Below are 18,908 nucleotides of genomic sequence, written 5' to 3'. Positions count from 1 at the left end.
AGAGATAGAAACATCAATGATGAGAGAGAATCACTGGTTGGCTGCCTCTTGCATACCCCCAACTGTGGATCCAGCCCGCAACCCGGGCATATGCCCTTGACTGAGAATCTAACCTGGACCCTTCAGTCTGTAGGCCGTCGCTCTATACACTGAGCCAAACCAGCTAGGGCTATTTTTTTTTTTTTTAATTTATTGATTTTAGCCCTGGCTCGTGCCTCATTTGTTTGGGTGTTGTCCTATGCACCAAGAGGTTGCTGGTTCCATTCCTGGTCAGGGCACATGCCCAGGTTGCAATGTTTATCCCCTGTAGGGGGTATGCAGGAGGCAGCTGATCAGTGTTTCTCTTTCTCTCTCTCCCTCCCTCTCTCCCTCCCTCCCTCCTTCCCTCTCCTCTTCCCTCTCCCTTCTTCTCTAAAATCAATAAAAACATATTTCTTAAAATTTATCAATTTTAAAGAAAGAAAAGGCGAGAAAGACATCAATTTGTTGTTCCACTTATTCATGTATTCACTGTTGGATTCTTTTTTTTTTTTTTAATATATTTTATTGATTTTTTACAGAGAGGAAGGGAGAGAGATAGAGAGCTAGAAACATCGATGAGAGAGAAACACCGATCAGCTACCTCCTGCACATCTCCCACTGGGGATGTGCCCGCAACCCAGGCACATGCCCCCGACCGGAATCGAACCCAGGACCCTTCAGTCCACAGGCCGACGCTCTATCCACTGAGCCAAACCGGTTTCGGCCACTGTTGGATTCTTATATGTGCCCTACCAGGGATCGAACTTTGGCATATTGGGATTATGCTTTAACCAACTGAGCTACCTAGCCAGGGCCTAGAATAAGCTTTCTTAAGAACCTAAAAGGAAAGGATGGTATCTTAAATTTGGGATTTGTAGTACACTTGGGAAGGAAAGCTATTCAAAATTAAAAGACTTGTTTTTAAAAGATCATTCAGAGTCTTAGACACGTCTGCAAATAATATTAGAATTTCATAAAAAGCAATTTATTACAGACTTATTTCCATCTATCTTACCATAATGCATCTATCAAGGATGTGTAGTTACTGAAGGGACCAGAGATGTTTTTTAGTTGGTTTTGGTTTTAAGGTATCCTTTAATATGACTCAAGAAGAGTGTCTTAGTGGGCATAGATTTAACTATGAAAGCACTGATGGAAGGAGTTTATAGTTAATTGGGTAAATATTCCCAAAATTGCTGAGTAGGTGATTTCAGATTCTCTTTGGTGGAATTGGGGTGGGAGAGGCAGGATAGTGAGATTGGAGAGGATGAGGTTATAATACATACTCCAGAGTGGTCGGGTCAGAGGAAGTCTCTTACTCTTGCCCAGCTTATGGAAGATGGGACCATTATGTTTAGTTACCTGCTAGCCGAAAGACTGTCTTTCTCTTTCCCTTTTGTCTTCCTCAGTCTGGGTGGCATCCCTGCCCGGAATAGTAAAGGGGAAAGGCTGCTGCTTTATATCGGGATCATTGACGTTCTGCAATCGTACAGGTGAGAAACATAAGGATTCCAAATTAGGGGGCAAAGTGGGTGTAGATAACCCCTCACTTCTCTTGAAGATGGGTTTGTCACTAAACTCTTACTGATCCAAGAGCAGCGAGTTATTATCTGGCTGCTTATCTCATTGGGTGTCAAGCAGTGATTATTTTCTTGATCTTTGCCTGTCTTTTGGCTTCTTTACCCCACCACCTTCCCAAACATAACATGCACGTCTGTGGAAAGCTGAGTCAGTTCTGGGAAGCACCAGAGTAAAATATACCATTTGTCTGACTCTCTGAAAAACCTGTGAGGTGAGTCATACTTCACATTGGGTTACAGCAGGAAACATGTTCCCCTTTTCCATGACCCACAGAGGGTCACTGTGTTCTGTGAAAACTATTAATTGGTCCGTGGAACTAAGAGGCAGTGAAGTGATGGTGAGGGAAGCACTAGAAATATAGGGTGTCCAAAAATGTATATATACACATATTTTGAATAATTACAAAGGCAGTGTTTATTAAAGTACATTTCATTTTCAAAATTGAGCTATCAGCTGTTAAAGTGTACATACATTTTTTTGGGACACCCTGTACAAGACCCCAATTTTGCTCCTGTAAGGTTTCAGTTACTAAAAAGGACTGGACAGTGCTTAGTTTGCAGATTCAGAATATTATCCAATTTTAACTCCTCTCTCAGAGGCTTGCCCATCTATTCTTCTAGCTGTTCTTTTACAGTAAATATTCTTGTCCCTTTCTCTGTTAACTACCCTTTCTCTTGGGAAAATTGACCTACCTAGAAACATCTTTGCTCTCTATACTGAGTAAGTACTACGGTGTCTATTCTTTGGAAAGCCAGTATATTAGTGGGAGTGCTTCCCCAGCCTCTGTCTTTTTAAGTTTTTCTATTACCATTGACTCTAACTCCCTAAAATAAAAAAGTATAAGGTTATGTATACATAATACACATTTTCTTTGGCAGGTTTGTTAAGAAGTTGGAGCACTCTTGGAAAGCACTGGTACATGATGGGGTGAGTAGCAATTAGCTAGAGGCTCTCCCTCTGCCTCCCTCACTTCTGATTCGCCCCCCTCAGTTTCTTATTATCTCATTTTATTTGTGGGTTTTACCCTTCTACTAGGGTCTCAGCCTAGGGAAAGTGGCCCTTGGACTAGAGGTTCTTTTTCTGGACCTCCTCCATCTCTTAACTCTGCAGCCGTCTCTTCTGCTCTGCAGGACACCGTATCGGTGCATCGCCCAGGCTTCTACGCTGAACGGTTCCAGCGCTTCATGTGCAACACAGTGTTCAAGAAGATCCCCTGTAAGTGGCCGCTACCAGATGAACCCCCAGGGGCTCCCTTCAAGAGATGAGGGGCAGGACACCTCTATCAGGGAACTGCCAAAGCCAGAGGCTTCTCCTGCTCTACCCACATTCCATGATAGCTGCTGCCTGTCTTTATGTCAGTCACTCTGTCTGTTCCAGTCGTTTCCAAGTTGCTCGCTGCTTTCCCCCTGGCTCTCCCTACATGTGTCATTGAGGTGAGGGGCATTTTTTGGGGAAATTGGCGGGATTTCAAAAAATATGTAGTGTGGGTGTAGGATCCATGTCACAGGCCGAGCTAGCAGAGTCAGACTTCTATGGACAGAAGTAGGCAAGGATATTACCAGTGTTCTATTTTCTGTTTATAAATTTAACGCCAAGGAGTTCTCAGACTGGGTTCAAATGGTTGAAGCATTTACTGATGTCGCTTAGCAGGTGTTCTTATTCTCTTCCCTCAACTTTTTTGATAGGAAAGTACCAATGTTCTTCTTTCCAAACCTTTCATGCTGCTGCCACTGATAAATTCCACCTCCTCCTTCCCATCTCCTCATCACAGGCATCCCTCAGTGAGTCAGAGGACCTAGTCTGCCACACAGTCTTAAGAAATATGGGAAAATCCTTTTACAGTCTTCTCAAAGGGATGTATAAACAAGTGTGTAAAGTGTCGTCATAGTGCCGTGTGCATAAGTACCTCAAGGATATAGAGTGAAAGGGTCATCTTTGTCAGCTTTAACTGAAGGATACTATTAAAGAATGGCGCATGGAATAGAGCAGCTGTCGCCAACCTTCGGACCTCGCGGACCACCAGTGGTCCATGGACCACCGGGTGGCGACCGCTGGAATAGAGAACATCTCCGGTGGAAGCTGAGCCATTGAGGCCGCTGAGAGATGTATGTGTCTCCTTTTTCTAGCTCCCCTCTTGTTTCCACAGTGAAGTGAACTGAAGTGCCCCTTCCTCTAAAAAGCAGTTCGTAGAGCCCGTCTTTGTTGATATTAACCCTTCTTCCTGCTTTGCAGAAAAACAACTTTGTGTCTGTGTTGGGGGTGCTAGCAGTTTGTACCTTGTCTTGGTGATGGTTTCTGAGGGGGGTGCTAAGTAGGCTCTCTCTTTCCCTTTTGAAGTGAAGCCCTCTCCTTCCAAAAAGTTTCGGTCTGGCTCATCTTTCTCTCGGCGAGGAGGCCCCAGCGGCAACTCCTGCATTACTTACCAGCCACCGGTCTCTGGGGAGCACAAGGCACAAGTGACAACAAAGGCGGAAGTGGAGCCAGGTCAGCGCCAGGGCGGGGCTCCCATGTGATCGGGCACTCCTTCCCTTCCTTCTGAGTCCTTATTTGCTCAGGACCTTTGCTTCCTATTCCTGTCCAGGAAAAGCCAAGTTGCTACATAATTTTCCCTGTGTTTCCCCCACCCCATTTTTTCTTCTTTTTTATTTATTGATTTTCTTCCCCTTTCTTTTTTCCAGGCGTCCACTTCGGTCGTCCTGATGTTTTACCTCAGACTCCACCTTTGGAGAAAATCAGTGAGGTCTCGACTATTCCTGACCCCTGTTTTTCACCTGTAGTTGGAGAGACTTTGCAAATGTTATCTACAAGGTTGGTTCCTTGGCCCCTTTCTCTGTAATCTCTCTCTCTCTCTTTAGGTCCTTAGGAACGTCCCTAACTGTTTTTTCCAGAGACCATTGTCTTCTGTTCTTCACTAGACTTTTTCAGGGTCACCTTCCTTAGTGTTCATCTTTAGGGTTTAAAGCATGTGCCAACATCTCTGTACCTTTGTGGGTGGGGAAAGCTGTGTGCAGGCTTTTCTGATAATCAGTAAAAATACCCCAGCGAGCCCTGCATCTCCTGGTGAGATAAGTGAGTTCTCCGCGTAGGATGGAAGGTTGGAGAGATTCCTAGACAGTGAACAATCTTTCAGAATAATCCAGTGTAAAGATTGTCTTTCAGTTTTGTTACCTGGTGTGTTAATTATCTGTTACAACATAATAAATTATCCCAAAACTTAGTGGCTTAAAATTAAAAATGTATCTTACAGTTTCTGTGGGTCTGGAATTTAGGTGCAGCTTAGCTGTGTCCTCTGGGTAAAGGTCTTTCATGAGGTGGTGGTCAGGCTGTTGGCTAGGGCTAGGGCCTCTTCTGAAGGCTCATTTCCAAGTTCATTTACATGGTTTTGGGCAGGATTCAGTCCTTTGTGGGTTGCTGGACTGAGAGCCTCAGCTCCTTGCTGGCTGTTGGCCAGGGCCTCCCTCAGTTCTTTGCCACATGGGCGTCTCCACGGGACAGCTCAGATATCTGGCTTCCCTCAGTGCATGCACCTAAGCAGAAGCCATGTTCTTTCTGTCATCTAATCTCAGAATTGACATCCTCCTACCTGTACTCCATGCTGTTCACTAAATCTCACCCATGCTCGAGGAAAGGATAACACAAGGGTGTGAATACCAGGAAGGCAGGACTCACTGGGAGCCATCTTAAGAGTCACCTATTATAGTCCGCCCCCTGACCTCTAGTGACTCTCATCCCTCCATGTGCAAAATTCATTCCCCCTCCCGGTCTCCTAAAGTTTCAGCCCATTATAGCATCAGCTCAAAGTCCAGAATTTTGTTATCCAAATTCGCTCCATGTTTGGGTGAGCTTCCCAGGTATTGCTCCTTGAGTGCTGATCCTCCCAATCTGTGGACCTGTGAAATGAAGAGACAAGCTATCTTCTCACCACCCGCCCACTGTACAGTGGTGAGACAGACGTTAGATAACCCCTATCCACATTCCTGTACAAAAAGATTCTGAATTTGAGGCACAGAGGAATCGATCCATAGCTACCTAAAATATAGCAAATATTCGAGTTTCTTTATCAGGTCTCAAAGCATGGGAATAATTCTCCATGACTCTCAGCTCTGTCTTTTGGACTCTCTGTTTTGCCTTCTGAGTCTTCCTAAACACTTAGCCTCCTTCTTGCCAGTAGAATTTGGGGGATCCAGTGGTCCTTTTTCATTTTGCATTACTTTTGTTCTTTTCAGTCTAAGCTGGTGATGTTTCTACTGATAATTCTCTCAAAGATTTGGTGGACTTCCTGTGAATGTGATTTGGGTTTACTCTATTGGACAAAAACCTCAACTACAAGTACCTTCTTTTATATATATATATATATATGCATATATATATTTATTGATTTCAGAGAGGAAGGGGGAGAGAGAGAGAGATAGAAACATCAGTAATGAAGAGAGAAAAAATCATTGATCAGTCTCCATACTGGGGAACTAGCCATACTGGGGATCTAGCCCGCAACCTGGGTATGTGCCCTCACTGGGAATTGAACCTTGACCTCCTGGTTCATAGGTTGACACTCAACCACTGAGCCACACCAGCCAGATAAACCCTTTGCTTCTTAGAGATCCTGTTGTTGAGAGGATCTGTAAGGCGCATACCCTTAATCTTTTTGAATGTTTTGAATGGCCTTTTATTTATGACTGAATGTGCTCTGAAGTATCAACTTTGATTTTTCTGTGGCCTTAAAAAAACGTTTTACAGCCCTGGCTGGTGTGGCTCAGTTGGAGCGTCCTGTGCACTGCAGGGGTCACAGGTTCGATTTCCGGTCAGGGCACATACCTGGTTGGGGCCTGTATTGGAGGCAACCAATCAGTATTTCTCTCTCTCTCCCTGTCTCTCTCGCTCTCTGAAGTCAATAAAAACATATCATTGGGTGAGGATTAAAAATAAATTAATTAAAAAATTATTTTATAGCCAAAACCGGTTTGGCTCAGTGGATAGAGCGTCGGCCTGCGGACTGAAGGGTCCCAGGTTCGATTCCGGTCAAGGGCAGGTACCTGGGTTGCGGGCTCATCCCCAGTAGGAGATGTGCAGGAGGCAGCTGATTGATGTTTCTCTCTCATCGATGTTTCTAACTATCTCCCTTCCTCTCTGTAAAAAATCAATAAAATATATTTTTAAAAAAATTATTTTATAGTCCATACCCATGGCTTCAACTTTAGACCACTTTTTCCTGATATTGGATTTTAGTCTTACTCTGAAGCCATTTCTTTTCTTTTTTTGTTTTTAATCCACACTGGAGGATATTTTTTCCATTGATTTTTAGAGACAGTAGAAGGGAGAAAGGGAAAGGGGGAGAGAGAGACAGACACCGATCAATTGTTTGCCTCGTCCATGCTCCCCAGGCGACCAGGAGCTGGGGATTGAACCTGTAACCCTTCTGTGCACAGGCTGACACTCTACCACTGATCACACCGTGCAGGGCTGTAGACGCTTCTACATTTTAGCAGTGTTTGCTATCTAGAGAGGCTCAGACTTTTCAAAACTATTGTCAAGTCCTGGCTTCGTTTTGTTTAATAACCCTTCCCTTAAGTTATTATTCTTCTCTCATATTTTACCATAAGCATTAAGAAGAAATCAGGCCCTGGCCAGTATTTTCCAGTGGTTAGAGCGTCAGCCCGCACATGGAAGGGTCTCAGGTTTGATTCCCGGTTGAAAGCATGTACCTGGGTTGCAGGTTTGATCCCTTGCCCCAGTTGGGGCTCAAGGCTCATGTCTCCAATCCATGTCTCCCTTCTTTCCTCCCTCCCTCCCTTCCACTGTCTCTAAAAGGCAGTGGAAAAATTCCTCGAGTGAGGATTAACAACAACAACAAAAAGGAGGAGTAGAAATCAGGTAGCACTATGCTTTAGAAATCTCCATAACAAGATCATCCAGTATTAGGCATATATTCTACTTTACATATAACTGCAGATGACATTGTTGCTAAACTTTGTTCCACTATATTGTAAGGTTCCCCTTTCATTTTCTAATACGAGTTTTTTCCCTCACTTTCAGCTCTCATTGGCAACCCACTTAAAGTCCAAAATTCTATAGTATATTTAGGACACTTTTAAACTTTCACTAAAACTCTCCTTGAAGCTCACTTCTTTCTTCCAAAGCCACTTCCACATTTTAGATTTTTCTTACAGCAGCACTTCATTTCTTGTTATATTATTATCTATTGTTTATGACAAATTATCCCAAAACTTAGCAGCTAAAAACAACAAACATTTATTGTCTCATGTTTTATGTAGCCTAAGAATCTAGGTGTGGCTTGGCTGGGTGTCTTTGGCTTAAGGTATCTCAGGACATTACAGTCAAGCTGTTAGCCAGGGCAGTGGTCTCATCTGAAGGCTTACCCAGGGGAGGATCCGTTTCCAAGCTTATGTAGTTGTTTGCAGGATTCAGTTTGTTAGCACATGGTCCTCTACATAGGACAGCTCACAGCATGGCAACTGGTTTTCCCAAGAGCAAACAAGTAAGAGAGCATGTACCCAAAAGGAAGCTATAGTCTTTTTGTAACCTAACCTCCGAATCGGCATCCTATCACCTGTGCTAGATTCTGTTCACTAGGAGAAAATCACTAAATCCAGCCCACACTCAAGAGAAGAGAATTACACAATGGCATGAATATCAGGCAGCAGTGATATTTGGGTGCCTACCATACCTGGGGATTGAAGACAGAAGAAGAGGGTATTAGGAAATAGTTTATAGTTTCCAGAAACTAAATAGTTAATTAAAACAATGTTTCTAAATCTAGTAGCATCTTAGCCTCTTCTTTCTGAATGCTGAATTGATTCTGAAGTGAAATACAGAGAATAAACTTGAGAGGACAGTTGTTGTTTTTTCCTTTATCTTCTAATTCTTTCTCTACCTCTGTTTTTCCCCCTCCTGTTAGTTCAACCCTCTTGGAAAAGCTTGAAATTGAAGAGTCAGAGTTCACCCACGTAAGTGTCTGTGATGTGGGGGAGGTGAAGGGTATAAAGAGGATGTACTGATGGAGTGTGGAGCAAGGTGCTAATTGGCAAAGTTAGAAGGACTGGGTGCCCCTAAATCTTGCATTTTAAAAATTTTGTTTTTGGTACCCTGTACTTGGACATGGAGGTTGAAATAGAAGAAAACTTATTAACTCGGCCAGGCAGGTTGAAATTAGCTTGAGTTCCTTTCCTTCCACATTTCATACTCCTCATTCTTAACTTGACACCCTTTCTCTTTTCAGTGAGCAGAAAACCTCAGAAGACCTGGAACCAGATTCTGTCTCTATGATCTCAAGATGTCAGCCATTGCCCCAGTAATGCTGAGTTTTCTTCTTGGTCATCAAAAAAGGAGTATAATGGAGGCTAGGGTAGCTCTCCAACTCCTTTCTGAAGAACTTCTTCTCCTTCCCCTTCCTCATGAGTGGGCATATTGCCTTGGACAATTGAGGAACCAGCTTCCTCTCCACTCCCGAGTTGGGTGGCACGAGTTTTTAGCTGGCCAACTTGGGCTTCTACAATTGAGTTGTTTTCAAACACCCATTCTTCCTGCTGCAAGTAGGGCTGCTGGACTTGGTGGTTTCTTCCCTCTTATCTACCTTTCACCAGGAGCTGGACTCTCAATTTCCTCAGGACAGACTGGCTGCCACATTATCCCTACCATAGCTCTTTCTCTATGGAAGGGGTGACCCCTGTAAGCTTTGTAAAAGTTTTGGGGGAGTGAAGATGTTTAACCACCTTCCAACCTTCTTTTTTTCCTTAAAAAGGAAAAGAAAAAAATAATGCACAGCACACAATTTTAAGCCAGACAGTTCAGATCAAAACTCCAGAAGTGTTGGAGAGATGCCTATTCATAGGGTTCCTTCTGGAGAGCCTTGGTGTTTGAGAAATGGAAGAGGTGATCGCTCTGCCTGGAGCAGCTCCTCTTTAACTCCTCCTCTCTTGATGAATTTCTTAAGGCTAAAGGAATGGAGAGAGTGGGACCTGGGGTAATCTTTACCCCTTTTGTTAAAACAGTGGGACAGTCATGGGCTAGGCGATCAGGGCTCTTCTTAGGCATGATCCTACTCACTGCCGGGCCATAATGATTATTACTGTTTTGTAATTTGAAATGTATTCTGATTGTTTTTTCTAAATATGAAGACATCAAATGAATTTTAGATCCTTCTCCAAAGGAGATTTCTTCCTTATTCTTCCCACCTTTTCTAACAGTGTTATGCTGTTTGTGGGGCTGAGGTGGAGAGAGGGTCACCTGTGTCTGTTTAACAGGCAGCTCATATCTATGAAGCTAGAGAATATCTCTTAAACTCATGGGAGCCAGCAGATTCTTGCCTCGGTGAGGCCACTGCTGTGCCGCATGGCCTGCCCCTCTCTTCATGCAGAGAAGTTGGGAATGGGGGCTGTATAATCCCTCTCCTCCCCATCTCAGAGTTGCAGTTCTCCATCTGGTCCTCCTCCTCCTGTGAGGAGAAGGGGCCTGGCATCTCAGGCAGATTGTTGAATTCCCAGACTATCCTCTTCATCCCACCCCACGTTGATGGTAGGTTAGCCCACACCCCGAGTAACTGTCTATATTAGACACCCTCAGCCAGACTCTGGCTGCCTGTCTTTGCTGCCATGTTCTTTTTTACAAGAAGGAAAGAAAGAATTCTTGCTAGTTTTTTTCATAATTTACTATTTATGATGTATTTAAGTGTTTTATTCAGGACAAAGTTCTGAAGGGGGTGGGAGGGAGTATTCAAGGGAGGCTGGGTCTTAGGGAAGGGAATGGGGAATGAACATTTTTATGAAGTGTCACTATTTGCCTCTACTTTGTATTGTTCAGAAATGGCAAATGCAATATAAGTGATAATTATCTGGTTTTAATGTATTAAACTTTCATCAGTTATTTAGATTTCTTGTTTCTTCTTGGTTCTTTTTCATATACCATCTGCTCAAAACTTGAGCCTCCCACGCAAGCTCAAGTTCTGTTCATGTTGCCTTGAACAAATGCTGCATCCTTTCCAGCCTCAGTCTAACTCAGGCTGAGAGAAATGGCTTCATTCCCTTCCAGCCACCCCCTTCATCTTTTTTTTTTTTAATATATTTTTATTGATTTCGGAGAGGAAGGGAGAAGGAAAGAAACATCAATGATGAGAGAATCATTGATCGGCTGCCTCCTGCACAACCCCCACTGGGGATCGAGCCCACAACCTAGGCATGTGCCCTTGACCAGAATCGAACCCGGGACTCTTCAGTCCGTAGGCCAATGCTCTATCCACTGAGCCAGACCAGCTAGGGCCCCCTTCATCTTAACTTAAACTTGACAAGGAAAAGCTGTGAATGAATATGAAGGGAATTACTGTAGGTCTGTCGCCTTGTTGCAACCCACTTTAACTGAGGGAATTGGGAATCCAAAGCTCAAAATCTTCCTCAGGTTTCGGAGCAAAGCAGAGGGACACTGGGGAAAGCCAGCTTGAGATTGGTTCATCCTAGGATTCCCTCGCTTTCCCTGGACATGGCCCTACAGCAGCAATTTTCAACCTTTTACATCTCCTGACACATATAAGTTAATTACTAAAATTCTGTGGCATATCAAAAATATATTCTACTTTTTTGCTGATCTGACAAAAATTAGGTATAATTTTGATCAATTTACACACAAAAATTATTTACCCTTTTTGCTCCAAAGTGACTTTTTAAAAAATCAGGTGCTTATACTTACTTGTATATAAGCAGGGTTTCTGGTACCAAGAACTGATGAATCAGATACAGCCTTATTATGTGACATGACCAATATGATGCAACTCTATTACATGACCTATATATATAGTTCAAGACAGGGCGTTCACATTGGATGACTATTGTGTTGGCTGTTGTCATTTTTTTATTTGACAGTCTAAGGGAAAAAAGGTCAGTGCCCTGACTAGTCAGGTATTGCATGTTTTAAAAAATTCTTTGTTTGTTGTTAATCCTCAAAGGATATTTTTCCATTTATTTTTTTTAGAGAGTGGAAGGGAGGTGGGGTGGAGAGAGAAACATCGATGTGAGAGAGAGACATCAATTGGTGCCTCCCATATGGGCCCCCATTGGAGCTTGGGAACCTGCAACCTAGGTACATGCCCTTGACTGGAAATCAACCCATGACCCTTCGGTGGTGCTCTAACCACTGCACCACACCCGCCAGGGCATGTTTTAAAAATTCTTGCAGCACATCAGTTGAAAAAAATCACTGCCTGAGGTTGTCAGTCTTAGAAAAACATGAAGACTCCCTCACCTCTGTTTTCCTAGTGTGCTTAAGCTCGTTTTAAAATATATTTTTATTGATTTCAGAGAGAAAGGCAGAGGGAGAGAAAGAAACATCAATGATGAGAGAGAATCATTGATTGGCTGCCTCCTGCACGCCCCACACTGGGGATCACCTGTAACCCGGTAATTCAACCTTGACCTTGTTCAGAGGTTGACACTCAACCACTGAGCCATGTTGGCCGGGCTAGGCTCTTTTACTTTAATGGGAACTAGACAAAAAGAGGGAGTGTTCATTCCAGGGCATCTGGTGGCGTAGTTTTAGAGAAAATCAAGTTAATTAAATATTGCTCCTTTTCATACCACAATCTATGTTATCGTTCTACAAATATTTACGCAGCTATTGAGCAATGCATGGGCAGTTGGAAATCAAAAGAAGTAATTGACCTTCAAGAGTTGACAGCGTCCAGGAGGAGCGCACACATGCATACGCAAAAACATGTTAGATAAGATGTAGATAAGATCTAGTTAAGAGTTTCAGTCCTCTGAATGATACAGAGCATAAAGGTGAGAGAAAGTTACAGGTTACTGTGGGCTAGAAGTGTTGGGGAAGTTTCACTGGAACACAAGGGCCTGGAGGTATGAGAATGGTCTGTTTTAGAGAACAAGGTAGAGCCCATGGTGCCTGCAACCCCAGCATATGCCCTGATAGGAATTAAATCATGACCTCTTGGTTCATAGGTCAAGGCTCAACCATTGAGCCACACTGGCCAGGCTTATCTATGTTTAGGATGCCAAAAGAGTTCAGATTACTGTCAGACAACTCGGGACCCCAGACTCATTGACCTGCTGTGCCTGCGAGGCTGGGCAGTGGGATTCTTGGAGGTTAAGCCCCAGACTGAGCCCTCCTTTAAGCTGGATAAGGAGAAAACTTTCCCTAATAGGAATTGAATCCGAACATGTTTTAGGCACAAATGGTCTTTCTGCTACTCTTGCCATTCCCTCATCAATTTCATGCAACTAACTGGTGAGTGAAGAAGGAACCCTCTTATGGTCAGCGTGTGCCTCTAGTGGTGAGCAGCAGCTACTAATTATATAGCTGTCCATTGCAATCTATTCAGATTCAAGCAGGGCCTACTAATTAAAATGTCTACAACTAAAAGGGAAATCATAGTTTAATGTTTTACTCTTAAACATGTCAATCTCAGCTATTCTGAAAATTATTCATCGGAGTAGTCTCATTCAGAGAGGAAGTGAGAGGGAGAGATAGAAACATTAATGATGAGAGGGAATCATTGATTGAATGCCCCCCTACTGGGGATCAAGCCCACAACCTGGGCATGTGTCCTTGATCAGAATCAAACTTGGGACCCTTCAGTCTGCAGGCTGATGCTCTATCCAGTGAGCCAAACCGGCTAGGGCTCCTTCATTTTTTTAAATAAAAGATTTGCCAGTTAAAATAGATTCCAAATTAAACTGTTTATTCTTTAGTTTTTCAAGTGCACAAGAAGCAGGTCAATATCTCCTGTAATATTTTTATTTATTTTTTAAATACTTTTTTTAAAAAAATATATTTTGTTGATTTTTTACAGAGAGGAAGGGAGAGAGAGAGAAAGTTAGAAACATCGATGAGAGAGAAACATCTACCAGCCGCCTCCTGCACACTCCCCACTGGGGATGTGCCCGCAACCCAGGTACATGCCCTTGACCGGAATCAAACCCGGGACCCTTCAGTCCGCAGGCCGACGCTCTATCCACTGAGCCAAACCGGTTTCGGCTTAAATACATTTTTATTGATTTCAGAGAGGAAGGGAGAGGGAGAGAGAGAGAAACAAACGTCAATGATGAGAGAATCATTGATGGGCTGCCTCCTACACGCTCCACACTGGGGGTCAATCGAACCCACAACCCAGGCATGTGCCCTTGACCAAAATCTAACCTGGGACTCTTCAGTCCATAGGCCAACGCTTTGTCCATTGAGCCAAACTGCCAAGGCTGTAAGATTATTTTTATTATGGAAGTTTCCAAATCAAAAGTAGAGTACTATGGCCCTAGCCAGTTTGGCTCAGTGGATAGAGCGTCGGCCTGCGGACTCAAGGGTCCCGGGTTCGATTCCGGTCAAGGGCATGTGCCTTGGTTGCGGGCGCATCCCCAGTGGGGGGTGTGCAGGAGACAGCTGATCGATGTTTCTGACTCTTTATCCCTCTCCCTTCCTCTCTGTGAAAAATCAATAAAATATATTAAAAAACAAAAAAAAGTAGAGTAGTATGATGAACTACCATGTACCCATCACCCAACTTCCATCAATATCTGTATAAGACCAATCTGTCTCATCTATATTTTCTACCTACCCCTCCCCAACTTTCTCTCTACAACTCCAAAGGATTAAGTTAAAAATAAATCCAAGGCATCCTATCTTTTCATCCATAAATATTTCAACATATAACTCAAGAGATAAGGACTTTTTAAAAAATATGTATTTTTCGCCCTGACCGGTTTGGCTCAGTGGATGGAGTGTTGGCCTGCGGACTCAGGGGTCCCGGGTTCGATACCGGTCAAGGGCATGTACCTTGGTTGCGCGCACATGCCCAGTGGGGAGTGTGCAGCAGGCAGCTGATCGATGTTTCTCTCTCATTGATGTTTCTGACTCTATCCCACTCCCTTCCTCTGTGTAAAAAATCAATAAAATATATTAAAAAAATATATAGGTACATATACACAATGGAATACTATGCTGCGGTAAAAAAAAAAAAAAAGGAACTCTTGCCTTTTGCAACAGCATGGATGGAACTGGAGAGCATTATGCTAAGTGAAATAAGCGAGTCAGAGAAAGATAAATACCACATGATCTCACTCATTTGTGGATTATAGAGAACAACATATACTGATGAAAAGGGACAGATCCAAAGACTGAGAAACAGCGATCAGGCTATCAATCCCCAGAAGGAAAGTAGGGGAGGGCCGGGGTAAGGGGAAGAGATCATCCGAAGGACTTGTATACATGTATATAAGCCAGACCAATGGACATGGACAACAGGGGGATGGGAGCATGAGTGTGCGGGGCGGGGGGTGGGGGGGTTGAGGGGGATGAGGACACATTTGTAATACCTTTAATAATAAAAAATAAAAATAAAAAATATTTTTTTTTTTATTGATTTCAGAGAGGAAGGGAGAGGGAGAGAGAGAAATGTCCATGATGAAAGAGAATCATTGATCAGCTGCCTCCTGCAGGCCCCCTATTGGGGATGGAGCCTGCAACCCGGGCATGTGCCCTTGACCAGAATCAAATCTGGGACCTTCAGTCTGCAGGCTGATGCTCTATCCACTGAGCCAAACCAGCCAGGATGAGATAAGGACTTTTTAAAAACATAACTATAACGTTCTTACACCTTAAAATATGAATAATTCCTTAATAAAAATATCCAGTCAGTGGTCAATGTTAGCCAGTGGTCTTACAAATGAATTTTTTATAAATACAATTATGTGCCACATAACATTTTCAGTTAATGACAGACTGCATAAATAAAGGTGGCCCCATGGGATGGATTATAATGGAGTTAACAATTCCTATTGCCTAGTGACATGATAGCCATCATAATGTCACTCACATTACTCACATGTTTGTGGTGATGCTGGTATAAACAAACCTGCACTGTCAGTTGGGTAAAAGTATATCACATATAATTATGTACATTCCATAATATTTGGTAGTGATAAACAGCTGTTACTGGCTTATGTACTTAGTATACTATGCTTTGTATTGTTATTTTAGAGTGTGCTCTACTTATTCAAAAAAGTTTGAGATAGCCCTGGCTTATGTTCCTAAGTGGTTAGAGCATCAGCCCAAGCACTGAAGGGTTGCAGTTGTGTTCCCCAGCCCCGGTAGGCTATGTGAGGGAGGCAATCAATCAATCAATCTCTCTCTCTCACACATTGCACTTTCTTTCCCCACTCCCCAACTCCCTTCACTCTCTTTAAAAAAAAATTAATGGGAAAAATATCCTTGGGTGAGGATTAACAACAAAAAGTTTGCTATAAAACAATATTCTGTGTTATGCTAGCAGCAGCCTCATACACCTCCTGTTTACTGAGTCTTTTTTTAAAAAATATATTTTATTGATTTTTTTACAGAGAGGAAGGGAAAGAGATAGAAAGTTAGAAACATCGATGAGAAAAAAACATCAATCAGCTGCCTCCTGCACACCCCCTACTGGGGATGTGCCCACAACCAAGGTACATGCCCTTGACCAGAATCGAACCTGGGACCCTTGAGTCCATAGGCCGACGCTCTATCCACTGAGTCAAACTGGTCAGGGTGTACTGAGTCTTTTGATTGCACCATTTTTTCTTATGCTTGATTTAATCTCATGTTTTGTACAGAAACATGCTTAGAACCAATTCTGGTGTCTTACTTAATAATCCCTTCCTTTCCATCAGTGGTTCTCAACCGGTGGGTCGCGACCCCTTTGGCGGTCAAACGACCCTTTCACAGGGATCGCCTAAGACCATCCTGCATATCAGATATTTACATTACGATTCATAACAATAGCAACATTACAGTTATGAAGTAGCAACGAAAATAATTTTATGGTTGGGGGTCACAACATGAGGAACTGTATTTAAAGGGCCAGAAGGTTGAGAACCCACTGCCTTACATCCTCCATCAAACCCATTGGGAAATTCTATCAGTTTTGTATCTCACAATATACTCAAAATCCAACTATATGCCACCATTTTCACATCTTGTTACCACCCTGGAATAAGCCACCATCATATCATCAGATTATTGTAGTCTCCTAACTGATCTATCTCCTTCTGTAATCTTTTCTCAATGCAGCAGCCAGAGCTGGCCTATCAAAACATTAAGTCAGAGTCTATCAATCCTCTGCGGAAAACTTCCCAACAGATCCTTATCTCAGAGTCCTTGATCCATGAGGCTGTCCACGAGCTAGCCTCTGAACTCCCTATGTTTTCTGGCTTTATTTATCCTCTTTCTGCCTCTCCCTCTACTCCAGCCTCTGCTGGTCTCCTTGCACTTAAAGTACATCCTGACTCAGGGCATTTGCACTTGGGCTTTCCCCCAGGTGCCCTTCAGGTTTCTAATGTAAGGCTCCCTGGTATCCTATTTATATGCTTAGAACCACCCGTTTATTTTTCTTTGCAGTGCTTACCGTTATTTGACTATATTTACTTATTGGTTTATTGTCTGTCCCCAAAGAATGTAAGCTCCATAAGGGCAGGACTTTCTTTGTTTTGCTCCCTTCCAAGTACCCAGAATAGTGCTTGGCCCACAGGTAAATGAATTCATTGCTGTTGGTTTTTTTTGTTATTGGGTCTTTTCATTATAGAGCTTCTGTTTTACTGAAATATGATCCTATCAGATTTCAGTGTTTATGTGTATTATTGCAACTTGCACATCGCTATTTGAAAAGCTTCTGACATAGTTCTAACAGAATGTTTTTTCTATTTGAAGAGAATATTACAAAAGTAGGCTTACAGTTGTGTGGAAAATAATACAATAATCCTATATAATAAAAGGTTAATATGCAAATAGGCCGAATGGCGGAATGACTGGTCGCTATGATGTGCACTGACCACCAGGGGGCAGATGCTCAATGCAGGAGCTGCCCCCTATGGTCAGTGTGCTCCCACAGGGGGAGCACTGCTCAGCCAGAAGCCCTGAGACAGGCTCACCTCTCCCGCCTCTGTGGCAGTCGGACATCCCTCGAGGGCTCCTGGACTGTGAGAGGGTCCAGGCCAGGCTGAGGGACACCCTCCCCCCCCCCCATGTATGAATTTCATGCACTGGGCCTCTAGTTAATAAATAATAACATAAGAACAAACTGTTTCTAGGACTGACAACTGTAAACCTATGTTTGCCCACCCATGTAGTTCTCTGATCTTCAGGTTGAATCAAATCAATCTTATAGGATCTAATTTTCACTATCTTATTTTTAACAGCTATTATATTTTGTATTCTTTGCAATATCTCCATAGACTTTTTAAAGTTTGGTAACAAAAAGCTGTTCGCAGTTTATTAAATGACTGACTAAAGCTGAAATGGTGACACTTCCCTGCACAGATATCATGGATCATGTTTTCCCAGAACCGTGATGACAGTATTCATTCAGGTCCTAGTCCCTTTGTTTGCGTTGAATGTTTGTCTTTATTTACTTCTACATTTAGAATACCAACTTATAGTTATTCCTGATGTTTAGCTTATCTTTGGAGTTTCATTATTCTGATTAAACAGTAGCATTTTTGTTGATTAATTTTATGTTTTATGAAATATTCTCTTGATTTTATTTTAGCTATTTATTTTAATTCCTATTTTGTGTACTATTAATATAGCTACATATGCTTTCTTTTATTACTATTGCCTGATATGTTGCGTTTTCCTCTCCCTTTATTTTTACCTTTTCTCACTTAGTTTTGTGTCTCTAGTTACATTATATATTTTTTCTTTGCTTTAAAAAATATAATTCTTGTATTGTTTTTAAAAATATTTTAGTTATGTTTGAACTTGACACTATTTTTCTGAGTTGTTGTTTTTTAAAATTTTTCCTCTTTCCTGTCTATAGTTATATTGACTTTTCCCCTCCTCTAGTGATACGGAGATTTTACTCTTATACAATCTGTAATGGTTACCAGTAACTTTTGAACATATCCATTGAAACTTTACCAATATCTAGGTAATATCTACAACACTCCTCTCCCCTGTTTCCAAGTTTGGTGTTCTGTTGCCATGCTTGTTCCCTTCCTTCTTTCTCTCTTCCCTCCAAGATAGACACCTGGGATTTCCAGACGTGTGTGAGTGGTGGAAAGTAATTCAAAGCATTTTAAATGTTACTCTTTTTTAATATATATATATATATATTTTTTATCTCAGAGAGGAAAAGAGAGGGAGAGAGAGATAGAAACATCAATGATAAGAGAATCACTGATCAGCTGCCTCCTGCACACTCCCTACTGGGGATGGAGCCCGCAACTCCGGGCATGTGCCCTTGACTGGAATCGAACCAGGGACCTTTCAGTCCACAGGCCGATGCTCTATCCACTGAGCCAACCAGTTAGGGCTTAAATGTTACT

At 42.5% G+C, this 18,908-nt stretch overlaps 1 protein-coding gene across 3 annotated transcripts in view; it reads left to right on the top strand.

The window, feature by feature from the left end:
- The window catches only part of PIP5K1A (phosphatidylinositol-4-phosphate 5-kinase type 1 alpha), a 38,832-nt gene extending 28,344 nt beyond the window's left edge, over positions 1 to 10,488 (top strand). For 2 of the 3 annotated variants that reach the window (XM_081111796.1, XM_081111795.1), the window contains 7 exons: positions 1,431 to 1,514; positions 2,481 to 2,529; positions 2,733 to 2,817; positions 3,940 to 4,086; positions 4,281 to 4,410; positions 8,519 to 8,567; positions 8,840 to 10,488. In XM_081111796.1, the coding sequence (XP_080967922.1) occupies positions 1,431 to 1,514; positions 2,481 to 2,529; positions 2,733 to 2,817; positions 3,940 to 4,086; positions 4,281 to 4,410; positions 8,519 to 8,567; positions 8,840 to 8,842 (547 nt within the window). In that variant the 3' untranslated portion in view covers positions 8,843 to 10,488. The remainder of the gene's footprint in view (positions 1 to 1,430; positions 1,515 to 2,480; positions 2,530 to 2,732; positions 2,818 to 3,939; positions 4,087 to 4,280; positions 4,411 to 8,518; positions 8,568 to 8,839) is intronic. The other variant, XM_081111797.1, reaches the window with a different exon arrangement.
- Positions 10,489 to 18,908: the final 8,420 nt, after the last annotated feature.

Source organism: Myotis nattereri (genome assembly GCF_964212035.1).
Source record: "Myotis nattereri genome assembly, chromosome: 18".
Classification (NCBI taxonomy): Eukaryota; Metazoa; Chordata; class Mammalia; order Chiroptera; family Vespertilionidae; genus Myotis; species Myotis nattereri.
Note: the sequence above shows the minus strand (reverse complement) of the source record. Positions and strands in the feature narration are given on the sequence as shown.